The following is a 14,688-nucleotide window of genomic DNA, read 5'->3' as shown; positions in this document are numbered from 1 at the left end:
TTAGCTTTTCTGTCAGTGTGTCTTGTGTACTTTCTCTGCCCAAACTTCTGCACTGTCTCCTCGTGGAGAAGCCTTACTGGATCCTTAGGGAGAAAGCCTTTGTTCTCGTGGAGACAGCACAGGAGTGTGTGGGAAGACCTGCTCCAGGTTCCTGCTCTGCTCCTTTGTAGCCAGTGGCCTTGGCAAGTTTCTGTAACCATGCTGTGGTGTCTCCTTTTCTAGAATAGGCGTCGTGTCTGCCTGCTACCTGCTGGGGCCAAAACAGAATTTTATGTTTCTCGTATGTAATATCAAATGCCTAGTTTATTGGGCTGATTTTGTTGGTATTTTATAGTGCTCTGTCTTTGAGGAGTTAAAAAAATTGTTATCATTAGTGCTAGTAATGATAAGTGCTGCTAAAACAGTGTAATTTAAAATTTTATGTAGTTTTTTCTGAGTATGTTCTATTAGAATCTGTTTGTACAACTGTGGACATTTAATAAGTGCTTTTTGATTATTTTCAGAATATTGAGTATACTGGCTTCCTAGCCAAATTAAATTTATGAAAATTCTAATGATACTGTGATTCACATCTAGAAAGAATAATTTTTTTTTCATTCTGAAATCACTTTAAATACGCTTTACATGAATCTCTGGTAATAGCGAATCAATTAATGTGATTTCTCAGGTCATAAATCAGGCTTGATATATTGTATTATTAGTTCCTGGGTAAGCTTCTTAGAACTTCAGCTGTTTTGTGGTCTGTTTTAGCTAGTTGTTTGCTTTTGAACTCAATTCTAGGTGTTGAACTCAATTTGAGAGCCTAAAATGGTTTGTGCCCCAATTACCTCAGAGGTTAGGGCTTCACTTTTTTATTGAGCTGGCCCTGGTAGTAGGGAGTCAGCCACTTATCAGATGGCTTTCCTTTTAACTTGAGTACATACTTTAATTTTGTCTTTGTCCCACAGGAATGTTTTAAGGGTTATTATACTAGCACCTATGGTATATTTTAATTTTCTTGAAAAGAGGTAATATGTGAGCACAAAATATTTTTGTCCTGCGCTATCTCCTTTTCCCCCCACTAACCTTTTGTGGTTCAGAAAAAGGATAAAGTCACTTGTGTTTAGGGGTACAGTCTCAGAGATCATTAGCCTGATTTTATGGACTGTCTCCAGAGCAGGGCCTTTGCCAGACCTTGTGCTCCTTCTTGTGTGGCAGGCTTGTGCTCTCGCCAGAAATGTTTCAGTATCAGCTCTCTTGGTGTTTGTGAACTCTGTTGAGAATTTTTAACCCTTAGTTCTTTCTGAAGGGTCTGAAGTTGCTTATTGCTCGATTGTTAGGGGACTAGAGGATGGATGGCAGTTCCGGGCAGCATTAGGGGTGGGAGAGAGGGTGGCCGTCCTAAATCCCACCATCACCATGGTAAGACATGGGGCCACTCTTTCTCTTTTCCATGAGCTTCTGGGAATGTCATTCGTCTGGGAATTCAACCATCATTTGAGCTTCCTTTGTGTGCCAGACATTAAGTATTAAGTACAAGAGATACCGGGACCAAAAGCCAGACATCCCTTTAAGGATGCCCTTGAGATAGTCTTATTTTGAGTATGTTAGAAAAATACTTACCAGACAAGAAAAACTAGTAGATTGGTTTTAGCTGCTGAATAGCCTGAGGGATTAAAGGTGGAGTTGTAGGTTAACAGAAGGCATTTCTGAAAGGAGTGATTGCTTCTGTAATTAAAAAAACCCCCACGCAAATGGCATTGTGCAGGAGGCTGCTAGCGGATCAAGAAATCCATCTCCTCTTCCTGGGCATGTAGCCAGACCACATTTCCCAGCCTCTCTTGCAATTAGGCGTGGCCTTGTGGCCAAATGTTAGCCAATGGCGCGAGAGCAGAGAAGTGTGCCACTTTAGGCCTGGCCCGGAAAACCCTCCAGGCATGGTGTGTGTCCTGCGTACAGCCTGCCCCTGCTGAGGCAGAAGAGCCTGCTGACCCGAGGAGGGTGCCGGCTCCCAGAGCTAATGCTTCGAAGGGAGCTCTCTGCTGATCTTGAACACCTGCTTTGGACTGCACACCGGCAAGAAGTAAATAATTTTGGTATTTGAGCCATGATACCGTTTGCTCTCAGTAACCTTCCTGACTAATCTAGTCAGCACTGGTGAGTGTAGTCAAGTGCTAAGAATTTCGGACTCTGCTTCAATTTTGACTATTTATATGTCATGTTATATGAAACGACCAGTGAATTTCAAGAATCAGTTGAAGGTCATGATAAGATATGTGGCAAAAGTTTTTGAGTGTATCATTTCTACTGATACAAGTTCTTACGGTTCAGTGTGGCCTCTCTCCGTCTTTGATTTAATGAGCTGTGTGGGGTCTCACTTGGCTTTAAAGGGACTCTATGGAGACTTAAACATTCAGAGTCCTTATTTCAAAGAACTGTAAATACAGTTTTCATCATGCAGCTTCTCTGTTCAAAGGCCTGTAATCACTTCTTATTATGTAGCATTTTGTTTCATTTATTCCAGCATCCCCAAACTCTGTGTCACCCCCTGACCTGGGGTGCTGAAGGGCGTCCACACTTCCAGAGAGTGTGCTAGGTACGCAGATGGTCATGGAGTTTCTGTACTGCTACCATCTGCTCCTTTTAGCCTTTAATAAATTATGTATTGTTTCTTCATTACACTTTTTTAGTACTGTCTGCTGGCAAGTCAGTAGAGTACTTTTTGAAGGCAGGGAGTATATTTAATAGAGCTTCTGTTTCTCCCCTCTTGGGTACTTCTAGAGATACTGGACACTTTGTTAATTGAGTAACCATCCCTGTAGTTTCTTTTAATTATTTTGCTTGAATTTTCTAGTATAGTTTTGTATTACAGTTTGTGTTAACAGACAAATGTGTTTTTTTAGTCTGTTAGGAATTCTTAGAATTATGGAGGAATGTTACAACTGGAAGGATCTTTTTAAGTGAATTCTTGACCTTTTAGAAAAACTTCTAGTTTCTGGTACACAGGGTATGGCCCTGAATCATGGCATGGGCATCACCCAGGGCCCGTTAGAGGCACAGGGCGGGGCCACGCTCACACCTGTGAATCAGAACCTGCATTTTTAATAAGGTCCTCAGGTGACCCGCATGCACATAAAAGTTGGAGAGTCTCTGTTGAAGGTCAGCCCCCCCATTTTACTCTTGAAGAAACTGGTTAAAGTAGGGAGTTGCCCAGAGTCACACAGCTGTTTATTTTAGTGGTTCCCATCTTTGGATACATCTTGGGATCACTTGGAAACATTTCAAAACTACCGATGCCTGGGTCCCAGCCCACACAGTCTGACTTAGCTGGTCAGGCTTGCAGCCTGGGCATCAGCATTCAGAAAATCTCCCTGGATGACTGACTTGGAGCCGAGCTGAGAGCTGCTTATCTGGTAATGAGAGAAGCCAGCTTTCCTGATGCTTCGGTAGAGGAGGCCTTTCACTCTGCGCATGGGTGTCCATTCAGAGATGTTTTCCCCACCCGACTGCTCATCATCATGCATCACCCATTGTATATCCACAGCATTTACCCTGCTTTTCATCCACTCACTTCCCCCCTTGGCAGGTGCACCATGAGAGTAGGCCCTGCTTTTTGCCTTGTTCGCTGCTAGGTCCCAGCTCCTGGGACAGTGTCTGGCACACGTTAGGTGCCCCTTTAATATCTGTAGGACAGGTAGAAGGAGTTGTGACACAGAGGGAACTGCGGGCTGCTCAGATGGCACCAGCAGGGTGACCTGTCATTGGAAGGCTCCCGAAGGATGGTTGACTTCAAGAGTCAGCCAGGAAGGGCGGCATGAAGATGTGAAGCTCAGGGTGGTCTTGGACCCAGATCTGTCTGCCCTTGAACTTGCACTTATAGAGTGTTGTCCTGGGGGCAGAGAGGCCAGCTATTTGCTTCAGACCTCAGCAGTTAGTGGGACTGGGATAGAGGCTCCACTCTGCAGACCCTCAGATGGGTGCCCCTCCGACCCAGAGCCACCTCTGGCTTGGCGTTGTGTTGAACAGGTTTTGGAAAGCGATCTGTGGGTCCTCGGTATGAAAGGCCTATCCCAGAGTCTGGCCTGTGGGTCTTCAATATAAGATAGCCTTTGCTCATGGAGGTTTTCTTGTGTTTTAGCCTTTTTCCCTTGAGAACCTGGTGTTTTTGAGGATAGAATGACTTGCTTTCACTCTCAGTTTATGTGAGTGAGTTTCTTTTCTGGTTAAATTAAGACTTTATTATGCCAGTTTTGAAGAGAAGTCATGGTTGATTGTGATATTTCTGTTACTTTTTCTTTTTTTAGCATTTAATTCTTCTGATTTGTTATTTGGTATGTTTTACTGCTCATTTACCTGTTGTCGAACTTTGAAGTTTAGTGTAAAAGTCCTTTTTTATGAAGCCGTTCATTAGTGTGTCCCACTGTATGTGAGTCATTTCTAAATCTTTTGACGTTGAGACTGTTATTAGGATGTCTTGTTAAGTGGTAAACTTATACTGTCTTTTGGGTAATAGGAAGCCAGAAAATGTTAAGCCTTGAATGTAGCACATCCTTTTCAACATCATAAAATTTCAAGTTTCAATTCCAAAAGGACATTAAGATGAGATGTTGAATTCTGTGGTTAGAAGGCTGTTGCTGGCGGCTTTACAGATGTTACTCGAAGTCAGATTGCTGTCGGCTTTCCATCAGCCACTCCTTATAATGTCCTGTAATTCCACATGCACAGTCACGGGAAGAGGTGAATGTTGATTTTCCAAAGGCTTCATGAATTCTGAGCTTAGTCCTTAGTTTATAGGGAGAATTCTTAGGTTCAGGTGTTACCACAGGTTGCTAGTCAGTAAGTACCACTGTTGATTAAATCAAACAAAGAGACATTAAAAGCCCTTGAACAAGAATTTTCCAGAAACAGTAAATAATTAGGGAGCTGATGGTTATCCTGATAGCTAGCAGTCACATTGTGGAGAAAGACCTAGTCTGTGGTGTAGCGCTTGATCATGGATGTAAGGAGAGGAAAATTAAAAATTCGTAGAGGTCAAGTTTAGTCAGATTTCAAGATTTCATACTCCCTTTGGCACAAAAAATTCAGGGAACCCTCAGTTGTTAGGAAATGTTAACACTGGTAAGGATTATTCTTACTAAGCATGGAAACAGTGGCACTTCGTATTCGTGTTGTGGTTTTGAATTTCAAGCACTTTCGCACATCATGCCCTGCGATCCTCCACACGACCCTGTGAGGCAGGAGAGGCGCCAGTGCTGCCCCTTTCTGATGAGGTCATATGGAGGGGTCAGTTTACTTTTCCAAGGATTGCTAGTGAGAGAACTGAGCCTTTCCTGTTTTAAATATAAGATGCGAAGGGTGGTGGTTGAACTTCTAAACTGTCCTTGGTTTCCTAAGTCCACACGTATGTGGTTTGTAATGCAGGATGAATAATCTAAATTTTCTAATACTGCACCTGAAGAAGGATATTTTTAGGACCAAAATAATTGGCAAGACTCACAGAAATTGTTTTCCTTTTTTTAAATGTACTGTTGTGTAGATTTTTACATGAAAAGTTTAATTTTATTTACATGAAGCAACCTGAGAGCAGAGACCTGGTCTTCCAACCTCCTTCTGACTTACCGCACCGCCGTACTGTTAGTTGGCACCCGTTAAGTCCTTTGGAATGAGCTGGGGGTTGGGCGCACTGTTGGGAAATGGTTAGCGATGTTGTTGAAACTGACTCGACTATAAAATGAATATGGCATTGGTTCTTAGCAAACATTTCCTATTTACAGCACATATGGTCCTTATTAAAAAATTCTGCACATGATATGTGTTCACCAGCACTTATCTTTTTTCTACACACCTATATTGTGAAACACTCTGAAGCCTTCAGAAAAATTGCAGGTGTAGCGGGAAGAGCTTTTTGCCCCCTGAACCTTGTGCGCATAAGTTGCTGGTATATGTCCTCACGGGCTTGCTTACGTATTTCCTGCAAACCAGAGGTGAGGGCATTCTCCTCTGTAACCACTGTAGTGATCAAAATCAGGAAACTAACACGGAGGCATTTCTACCCTCTGATCCTCAACTGCTCCGGCAGCTGGCCAGATGACCCCACGGTGACCTTTGTAGAGAAAGGTCCAGTCGGACCCTGGGTCACACTCTGTTGTCTCCTCAGACTCCTTTAATACAGAGGAGTTCTCAGTCCTTTTTGACTCTCAGGACCTTGACACTCTTGAAGATTACAGGCCGGTCATTTTGTGGAATGTTCCTTAATTTGGATTTGTCTGATGTTTCTTCATGATTAGATTCAGGTTTTGCACCTTTGGTAGGAATATCACAGAAGAGCCAGTATATATCTTTTTCAAAGATTAGTTTTACATTTTATTTTCTGTTTCCTTAGAGCGTTTCCCAAAGTGTATTCTGCGGAACTAGCACCTACTGTGTTCTCAACACCGTGCCACCTCTAGAAGGTAGGACTCGAAAAGCTTTTGACTTACAGGAAGGGGTGGGCTTGGCAGTAAGAGTAATTCCATCATGATAGTGCAGTGGAACTAGCCTGTGGCTGGGCCTTAGGGGACCTGCGTTCTGCCTTTAACTTTCTGTGTGATCTTAGATGAGTTACTTAATCCTTCTGGGGGTAGCAAAATAATACTCCCTTTGTAAAGTTTCTGGGAGGGTTCAAAAAGGTAAAGCGTTTAATCACATGGGAAATTCAAAGCACTCTGCAAATGCTAGATACTAATAGAATAGTTCTATAATTCTAGTATCTAATTCCCGTGACTTCGAGTAGGAGCCGTGTGGTATTGTGGGAAAAGCAACAGGTCACATTTGAATCCCATTTGAGTCACTCGCTGTGGCTCCTGGGCAAGGGAATTTGAACCTCAGGTTCTTCATCTGTAAAATGGGGGTAATTATGCCCTGATGGGTAATTGTGAAAATTAAGTGAGAGAATGCAATGTAAAATCTTTTCTGTATGCCTGATGTAGAGTCCCGCAAATGTTTACTTCCTAATAAATAGTAGAAAATAAATTTACTTGATCACGTGCAGCTCAAATTGAAATTGAATGGAATGAAGCACGAGAGGACACCCCGGGACCTAAATTGAAGCTGCCGATTGCACAGCTTCTGTGCTCCCACTTTATCTGCCTCTGCCTGCGCATTTTTAAATTGAAAATGTAAATTCCCGTTAAATAGTGAAAAAGTGAAATAATGATAAAGTTTATTGAACCTGCATTAGAAGTTGACCTAAACTCAGACCAGAGATTTGGTGGTATGATTGACAGGGAGAGCGGGTAAACCTGGGCCACCTAAAAAAAGGCAGGGTGAGATTTGATGATCACGCACGCTAAGAAGAGGGAAAGGGGTTGTTAAATAGCGAAAACTAGTTATGTTTTCTATGAAAAACAAACAAACAAAAACCCCCAAAACCCCAAACTATTGTTTTTTGTTTTTTTTTTTAACTTCAAAAGTCTTTTGGATAATTACAATTGAGTAATTCATTTTGGAGAATTTCTTTTAGAGAGTTATCATACTGATGCTTGGTGCATAATTAAGCACATTGTTGCTTAATTAATATTTATTTTGGATGCATAGTGATTTGAAGGTCTTAGGTTAGTGACGGCTGTATTGCTGCTGTGAACGCTGTGCTGACTTGAATATAACAATATGTGCTTATGTTTTCCTGAATCCGTTCTTATCCTACTAATTAAATCTAAGCACATAATAATTAGAGCTGAACAGAAAAATTGTAGAGCTTTCTTTTAATTTTACCATTCCAAGTTGTTGAGCAAATATATTCCCAATAAGATTCAGCAGTTGGATACACTGTTATACCAACTTACTTTGAACAGTTTGGTCTAGAGGTTGAGAGATTAATCATAATTGACTTGATTGAATAACAGTGTTCATAATTATTCATGGAACCAAAATTGTTTAATTTTTATTAATTATGAATCAAAATAAATTGGATATTATCATTTCCAGGTTAGAGTTAATATAGTTAACATTTCCCGTACAGGAGTCAATAAGGGTGTTCGAAGGAGAGAGTTCTGTATATCTTTTTTGATTTAGATAAAGGATTTGGTAATGTGAGTTTTGGTTTTTTGAAGTAAAACATGAAAATAAGAATTCTGCCTTTTGCCTAATTAAGTGAAAGAGCATTTTTGCATATTTTAGAGAGTTTTAGTTAAATTGTACGATGCCTCTAAAATTATTGTTTGGAAAATATTTAAAGGTTGTCTGGAAAGGATGGTTTATTCTCTAGAATTACAGCTGTCAGCCAGCCACATCATCTGTCAGTTTCAAGAGCTTCACTAGTTATTTTTACTGTGAAGTAGGTTAGAAAACTATTTTGCGAAGTCATATATCATACACACATATTTTGCTAGATAATGATAATGAAATGTTTTCCTGTCTTTGGTTGACACTTCGGTGTTGCAGTGTCAAAGTTTAACTATTTGGATTAAATGCTTAAATGCAGTTGAAACTGGTATATACCTTACTTTCACTGTTAACTCAAGATATTGTTAATAGTCTTAGTACTAAGACAAACTTTTAAAAAACTGGCCCAATGATTTGTCTAATAACTGTATCATTTATAGTTATTCCAAAAACATTAAAAAGCAGCTTTTTTTTTTTTTTTTAGATTTTTATTTATGTGACAGATCACAAGTAGGCAGAGAGGCAGGCAGAGAGAGAGAGGAGGAAGCAGGCTCCCCACTGAGCAGAGAGCCAGGACCCTGGGATCATGACCTGAGCTGAAGGCAGAGGCTTTAACCCACTGAGCCACCCAGGTGCCCTAAAAAGCAGCTTTTAATTAAAAAACACAAGCTTGTGCAGTATGGCCAAGCGAGCAGTTCTTTTCCAGTATGAAAAGCAGAATTACTCTCCCATCACACTGTAACTGGAAAAAATGAAATTTGGAAAATACGAATTTAAATTCTTCCTGTTTGAGTTCCTAATATTCTTTCCCCAGTATAAAAATTGCCATCTTCGTAATACATAGTGGGAAAATTTACCCATTGTTATATTTCTAAAAAACATCCAATTTATATTCAGCATGAACCTAAAATTCTGGAAATAGCACAGTTTAAAAACTGATTCAGGGTAACCCATTGGCCTGTCATACTCCTCTTCCTTTTGAACCCATGACTGCACATCCCTATAAAGTGCTGTATTTGGAGTCGTGATTGAGACCGTGCTTATACAGACACTCTCCTTTTCCTCTTGAAAAAAGCCTTTGGGCCAATTCTCCGCTGCCTGGTTTGGTATCAGAGTGGAAGACCGAAGCCGCTTCCGTGGCAGCTAGTTGTGCCGTGGAGAAGAGTGTCTCTCTTTCTCGTGACCTGTGCGCACGCACACATGCGTGCGTGCACACGTGTGTCTGTACACAGGCGGGAGCACGAGTCTAGGTGTATGTACACACATGTACACACACGTAGGGGTACACACGTGCGTTTTTTACAGGCACAGGACAGCTGGGTCCCTCAAGGAGGCTTACAGGAATAGATACTTAATGTCAGGTTGTGATCACAAACAAAAATAGAAGCTGGGGTTTAATCTTCTCTTCATCATTGTTCAAAATTATACTTTAAATAGAAGTTTTCTCGGAGATATGACTAGTCCCATACAGTTCAGAGTAAGCCCATTGATTGAGCACCTGTGTAATACTGTTTTCGTAAAAGGCATCCTGTAAATGGTGACGGTTTGAATCGAGTATAGATTTTAGAATTTCACCTCTACTTCCAGAATTGTACACATCATGGGAGATTTAAAAAAAAATGGGAATAAAACCTCTTTAAAGGAAGAAAGAAGGGAGGTATTGGCTCATGTGATTTGGTATTCTGCGCTTTAAAGTTTTATGGCCCACGGTGCCTCCCTGGGGAGGATGAGGTGCAGGGAGCGTGCATAAGCACATAATATCACATTGGTTTTATAGAGGGTAATTAATACAGAACTTTCTATGAACATTCTCTTAGTTGAACACTTTGTTTTCTGGTTTCATAGCAAGATTTTTAAAAAGTTTAATTTAATTTGCTGTTAAAATTTTAAGCAGTTTTTAAGTTTTTCAAGTTTTTATACTGCCTCTAGAAATAGAAGATTGGGCATTATAATTCAATTGGTTGTGTAGTTCATGGATCAAAAAAAAAGATTTAGTATGCTACAGTTCTCTTAAGTTCCTCCCTTTAAAATATTTCCATATTATGTAGTAAATTTTTTCAGACTTTATTTCTGTGCCCAGTATTTTTCTTTTAAGGTCTTTCCTTTGAGAAGAAATGTGTTAATCAGATAAAAAATGTTTGGAGAAGATTTTGTTGTGATTGTAGAAAATTTTTTATTTCATGTTTTTCACATGTTCAAAAAATAGGCTATGCTAAACAAAATTACAGTAAGTGACTGGAAAGATATATTGTTGTATTTAACTTTTAATATTATTAACTAATTCCTGTATGCCTATGTAAGATTCTTTAATCGTAAGGCATTTAAATTTATTGAATGGCAGTAAATTTCATAGGGATTTATGCCTGGAGGAGAATTGGAGATTACTTAATTCTCCTTGATTTAGAAAACCGAGAATATTAAGTAACTTACCCAAGGTCACACAATTAGAAAGTAGCAGAACTGGGTCAGAATCTTGAATTCTTGATTTGGAGTTCAGTGTTTTTATTATACCTTTTAATATCAGAATAAAGTTATTTTAACTATGATTTTAGCATTACAAAAAAAAATTGGACTGTGTAATTCAAAAGTTTGACCTAAGTGTGCCAAAACTGGCAAGAAATTTTGAGCAAGGCAAAGGGACTTTGTTATGGGAATGAACTCAGAAATGACCTGTAAATGAATGAATGAATGAAATAATACATAAAGGAAATGATCTCTTCTAGAAGGTATCTGGGAGACAAGACATACCATCTTGTCTGAAAGTAATGAACTTTGTTTGCTCTCACTAATTTAGGAGAGTTATATTTTGATGAAAGATACTACTTATATAGATATGTATATGCAAATCAAGTTAATTAACATGGTATGTTTTTAGGTTTAGGCTAGAAGGACCAGCCTCTATATTTACCTAGGTAACTACCTGTAGGTGTAAATTCCTTATATTTATAAGATTTGTAATTTGGTTTTGAAAGGATAAGTCTCATTTGTATTCTTGGGGATGAAGTAGTATTAGCTTATTAATAAAGTAGTCATATTTTATAATTCCTCTTCCCTAAAAAACTTAAAACTTTTTCAACTGGTTGATAGAAGATTTCTGGGTTTTGTGAGGTTAAATCCTTTTGCAATTCGGATGTACTTCATGGAAACCTGGTGGGAGACCCTTTAAGAGTAATGTTCTGGGGATGGGCAGCTGCTGGGATATTCCCTGTCTACTCGCTTGTCACGGAGCAGAAAAGCTCGATCTTATTTTAGAGCCTCTCGACCGGATCCCTGCTGCCCCTGATCTGATCAGTGTGTAAATGAGCATTGCTAACCGAGAGGAATGGTGCTTTTGGTCTCATGGTGACCAAACTTAAGCTGCCGTTTCTGACCTTGCCAGTATACTTAAAAGGAGATTTTCCTCTATTATTTTCTCTGAATCTATTGTTTTCTTCTTTATAGATGATCATGGGAACAGCAATAGTAGTCATGTAAAAATCTTTTTACCGAAAAAGCTGCTTGAATGTCTGCCGAAATGTTCAAGTTTACCCAAAGAGAGGCACCGTTGGAACACTAATGAGGTAGATAAATTTCTATTTTTAGGGGTATAATTATTTTAAGGGCAAAGTTGTTAGGTCATTTGGCATAGTATACTACTTTTTACTAGTTTTAAAATAAGAATACTGAACTAGGGGATTATAAATGAGAAAATCGTAATCTGGATTTAACAGAAACCTGTTTCTTGAACTACCTGTAATCTGCGTGGCATGCGTTGAAAAATACAAAATGTGCACTGACTTACTAAGGTAGCACGAGTTACTATGCTTGTATTCTCTTGCATTTTGGCGTCTTGCATTTGGTGGTTAACTCTGCCTGCATCTCAGCTAAACACTAGTTTTTATGTTGTCATGAATTAATAAAGAGACAGCTCCAGTGTTCCACAAGACGTGCAGTGTCGTGACAGTATGAAGTTTCTGTAGAACTGGGAAGGGCAGGCTTCTTATTAGCAAAACCGCTGTCAGTCCTCTCTGATGAAAAGAGTTTGCATGGAGTGTTGATGGGTTTACCTTAATGATAGGATTTTTAAAATTAGGAATGGAGGCTGTATGACAGATTGTGTATTTGGCATCTGATTAGAAGATTGGTAAAGTAGAATGAATGAAAGTATCTTTTTGGATGATGTTTCTTGTTTTTGGTAAGTCTTAGCCTGGGAGTCTTCATATTAAGGGTGGATTGCTTGTCATCTTTTAATTTTTGAAATCTGAATATTTCCACATAGGGTAATACCCATTTAGTGTGGTGATGAGAACTGGGTATGTGTCCATCGATCTGGGAATTCTATTCCTTTAGTTCAGATGGCTGTGATTACTGGTTTTCCGAAGTTGATCTAAGTCAGTTTGTGTTGCTGGTTGAACATTCGCTTCCAAATTAAGTTAAATACCCTCCACCCCCCACCCCCACCCCCCCACCCCCCGTATTGGGCCCTCAGTTTTGTTAAAAGACACAAGAAGACAGTAGTGCTCCTTACTTATCCTTACTTTTTAAAGATGATTCTGTTCTAACTTCCTGACCTAGAGTGCTTTTGTTTTGAATTTTAAGAGGTTATATGGGTGAGAATCTGTCTACTTAATCCTAGTTTGCAGATTTAAATACTTAGTAGACCCTCATAGCTTTGATACCTTGTCTCAACTGATTTTACATTTCATTTAAGGTATGTATATTTTGACTATTTGCATTAATTATATTTCCCCCTTAGACAGAATACTTCTACCTTGACAAACATTAGGTAGTTTAGAGGCCTGTTGTTTTAATCAGTCATTGATTAACTATTTTAAACATGAAAACAAAGTAAATATGCTGACAATTAGTTTTAATCATAGATCATTACTCTGTCAGCAAAATAGTATGGTTTGGGAGCCATTCAGTAGGTCATAACTAGGTCATGAATTATTTAAAAACTTAGTGTGTTTCTTAGTATTCCCTGAAACATGGCTCTGGTGCCTTACTATTGTATGTTAGCTCCAGTTTATTTATAAATGAAGCAAAGTACATAATTGGTATATATTTTTCAATATTATGTTTTATGTGAAATTGGCAATTTATTTTTAATTATGACTTGAAATTATATTTGAAAACAGCAGGCGCTTAATTAAAATTTGTGGTCTTTAGGGTCTTGTGGAGATGGAGTTGTAGAACTTGAAGCCGGTCGGTAGATGGTTCAGATCCTTGCACAGGACTTCACCTCTAACTTATTTATCTCTGGTTATTGATGTGTTCCCCTTTACTCATAGTTCAGATACATTATAAAACATCTAATAAAGAGTTTTTATGGAGGATGAGCTTAAAAGGAAAATATGGGGTTGTTTCGTATTTTCTTCTAGGACCCCGGCCCTCACAGCTCCTTGGAGACCACTGATTTAGGTCACAGTGTTGCGAAAGTCCCTTTCCAGACAGGAAACTGTGGCCCCCTCTCTGACTGGCGAACCATAAAATGGGGGTCTGAGACATGTGGATTGTTTTGTGCAAGTTACCACTGCTGCTGGAAATGCCCGTGAACAAAGTGTGTTCCCAAGGGTGGCTGGAGGCAGGACGGGTGGCTCAGCTGGCAGGGGTCAAGGCTCTCACACCCTTTTCCCTTGTGACCCGTTGTTTTCTCAGTAATTTGTCAGCTCAACACTGACAAAAACTCTTAGGAGAGAACTGAATTTAAAGGCTGGCCCATATTTCACTTCAATGTAGAGGACATTGCCTTCCTTTCTTGTTTATTTTTGGCTTAAGGAAAAATAGAGGACTCTTGGAGTGACAGCCGAAGTCTTAGGAGTCCTTAATTCTGCAGAGTGTTACGTGGTGATGGTAACCGGTCTTTTTTTTTAAAATTTTTTTAGACTGGCTTGGATAACGGGAACAAAACAATCAGTGCTTCTATTAAAGCACTTCCTTCCTCGGTCTAGCTGGGGATTGGCATTCTCCCCCGTTCTGCAGCCGGCCGTTCTGCGTGCTGCCGCTAAACCTGGGGGCGGCTTGTCTCTCGCTGGGGCTTTTGGTCATGTTTACGGCAGAGTCATGCTTAGTCAGAGGTGCCCGTGAGGTCCGTTGAACTGCTCACGGAGTTGAGTTTAGTCATACCGCCATTAGGAAGGGCCGCTTCCCGCTGGTTGGGAGGGAGGACTGTGGCTTGGTGCTACTGTATCTTTGTTGAGAGGGACAGTGAGATTGTGTCCATCGCGTTGCCATTTATCGAGCCCCTCTTGTCTGTGCTGGTGGCTGGGCACTGTGTGTAATTACTTCTGAGCCTTAAAATAATGTTACAAGATAGGCCATATTTCCTTTTACTCTTTTATTGATGAGGGTACAGTGGTAAAAAGTGGTTAACTCATATGGTCAAGATAGCATACTTGTTAGGGCCAGTCTCTCTCTAAGCTTAATTTCTTGTATGTTGCTTACTAATTCTTAGGAACATTCGTTCTCTTGTTATGTTTTCTTGGCTTTTAATCAAAGACCCACAACTCTTAACCACATTAGTGTGCTTGGCAAATCCATTCTGTCATTTAATTTTGGATTAAAAAGAGTTAACATAGGATTAGTATT

The 14,688-nt window shown here is 39.7% G+C and overlaps 1 protein-coding gene across 6 annotated transcripts in view; it reads left to right on the top strand.

Annotated features, from left to right (window-relative positions):
• CAMTA1 (calmodulin binding transcription activator 1) overlaps window positions 1-14,688 on the top strand; it is an 826,942-nt gene that overhangs the window by 21,139 nt on the left and 791,115 nt on the right. For 2 of the 6 annotated variants that reach the window (XM_047724086.1, XM_047724083.1), the window contains exons 1-3: window positions 1,866-2,062; window positions 6,362-6,431; window positions 11,563-11,681. In XM_047724086.1, coding sequence (XP_047580042.1) covers window positions 2,000-2,062; window positions 6,362-6,431; window positions 11,563-11,681 — 252 coding nt within the window. In that variant the 5' untranslated portion in view covers window positions 1,866-1,999. Of the gene's footprint in view, window positions 1-1,865; window positions 2,063-6,361; window positions 6,432-11,562; window positions 11,682-14,688 lie in introns of those variants that run through there. The other 4 variants (XM_047724087.1, XM_047724084.1, XM_047724081.1 and 1 more) reach the window with 3 other exon arrangements.

This window comes from Lutra lutra, chromosome 4 (genome assembly GCF_902655055.1).
Source record: "Lutra lutra chromosome 4, mLutLut1.2, whole genome shotgun sequence".
Classification (NCBI taxonomy): Eukaryota; Metazoa; Chordata; class Mammalia; order Carnivora; family Mustelidae; genus Lutra; species Lutra lutra.
This window is presented reverse-complemented; position numbering and strand designations above follow the sequence as displayed.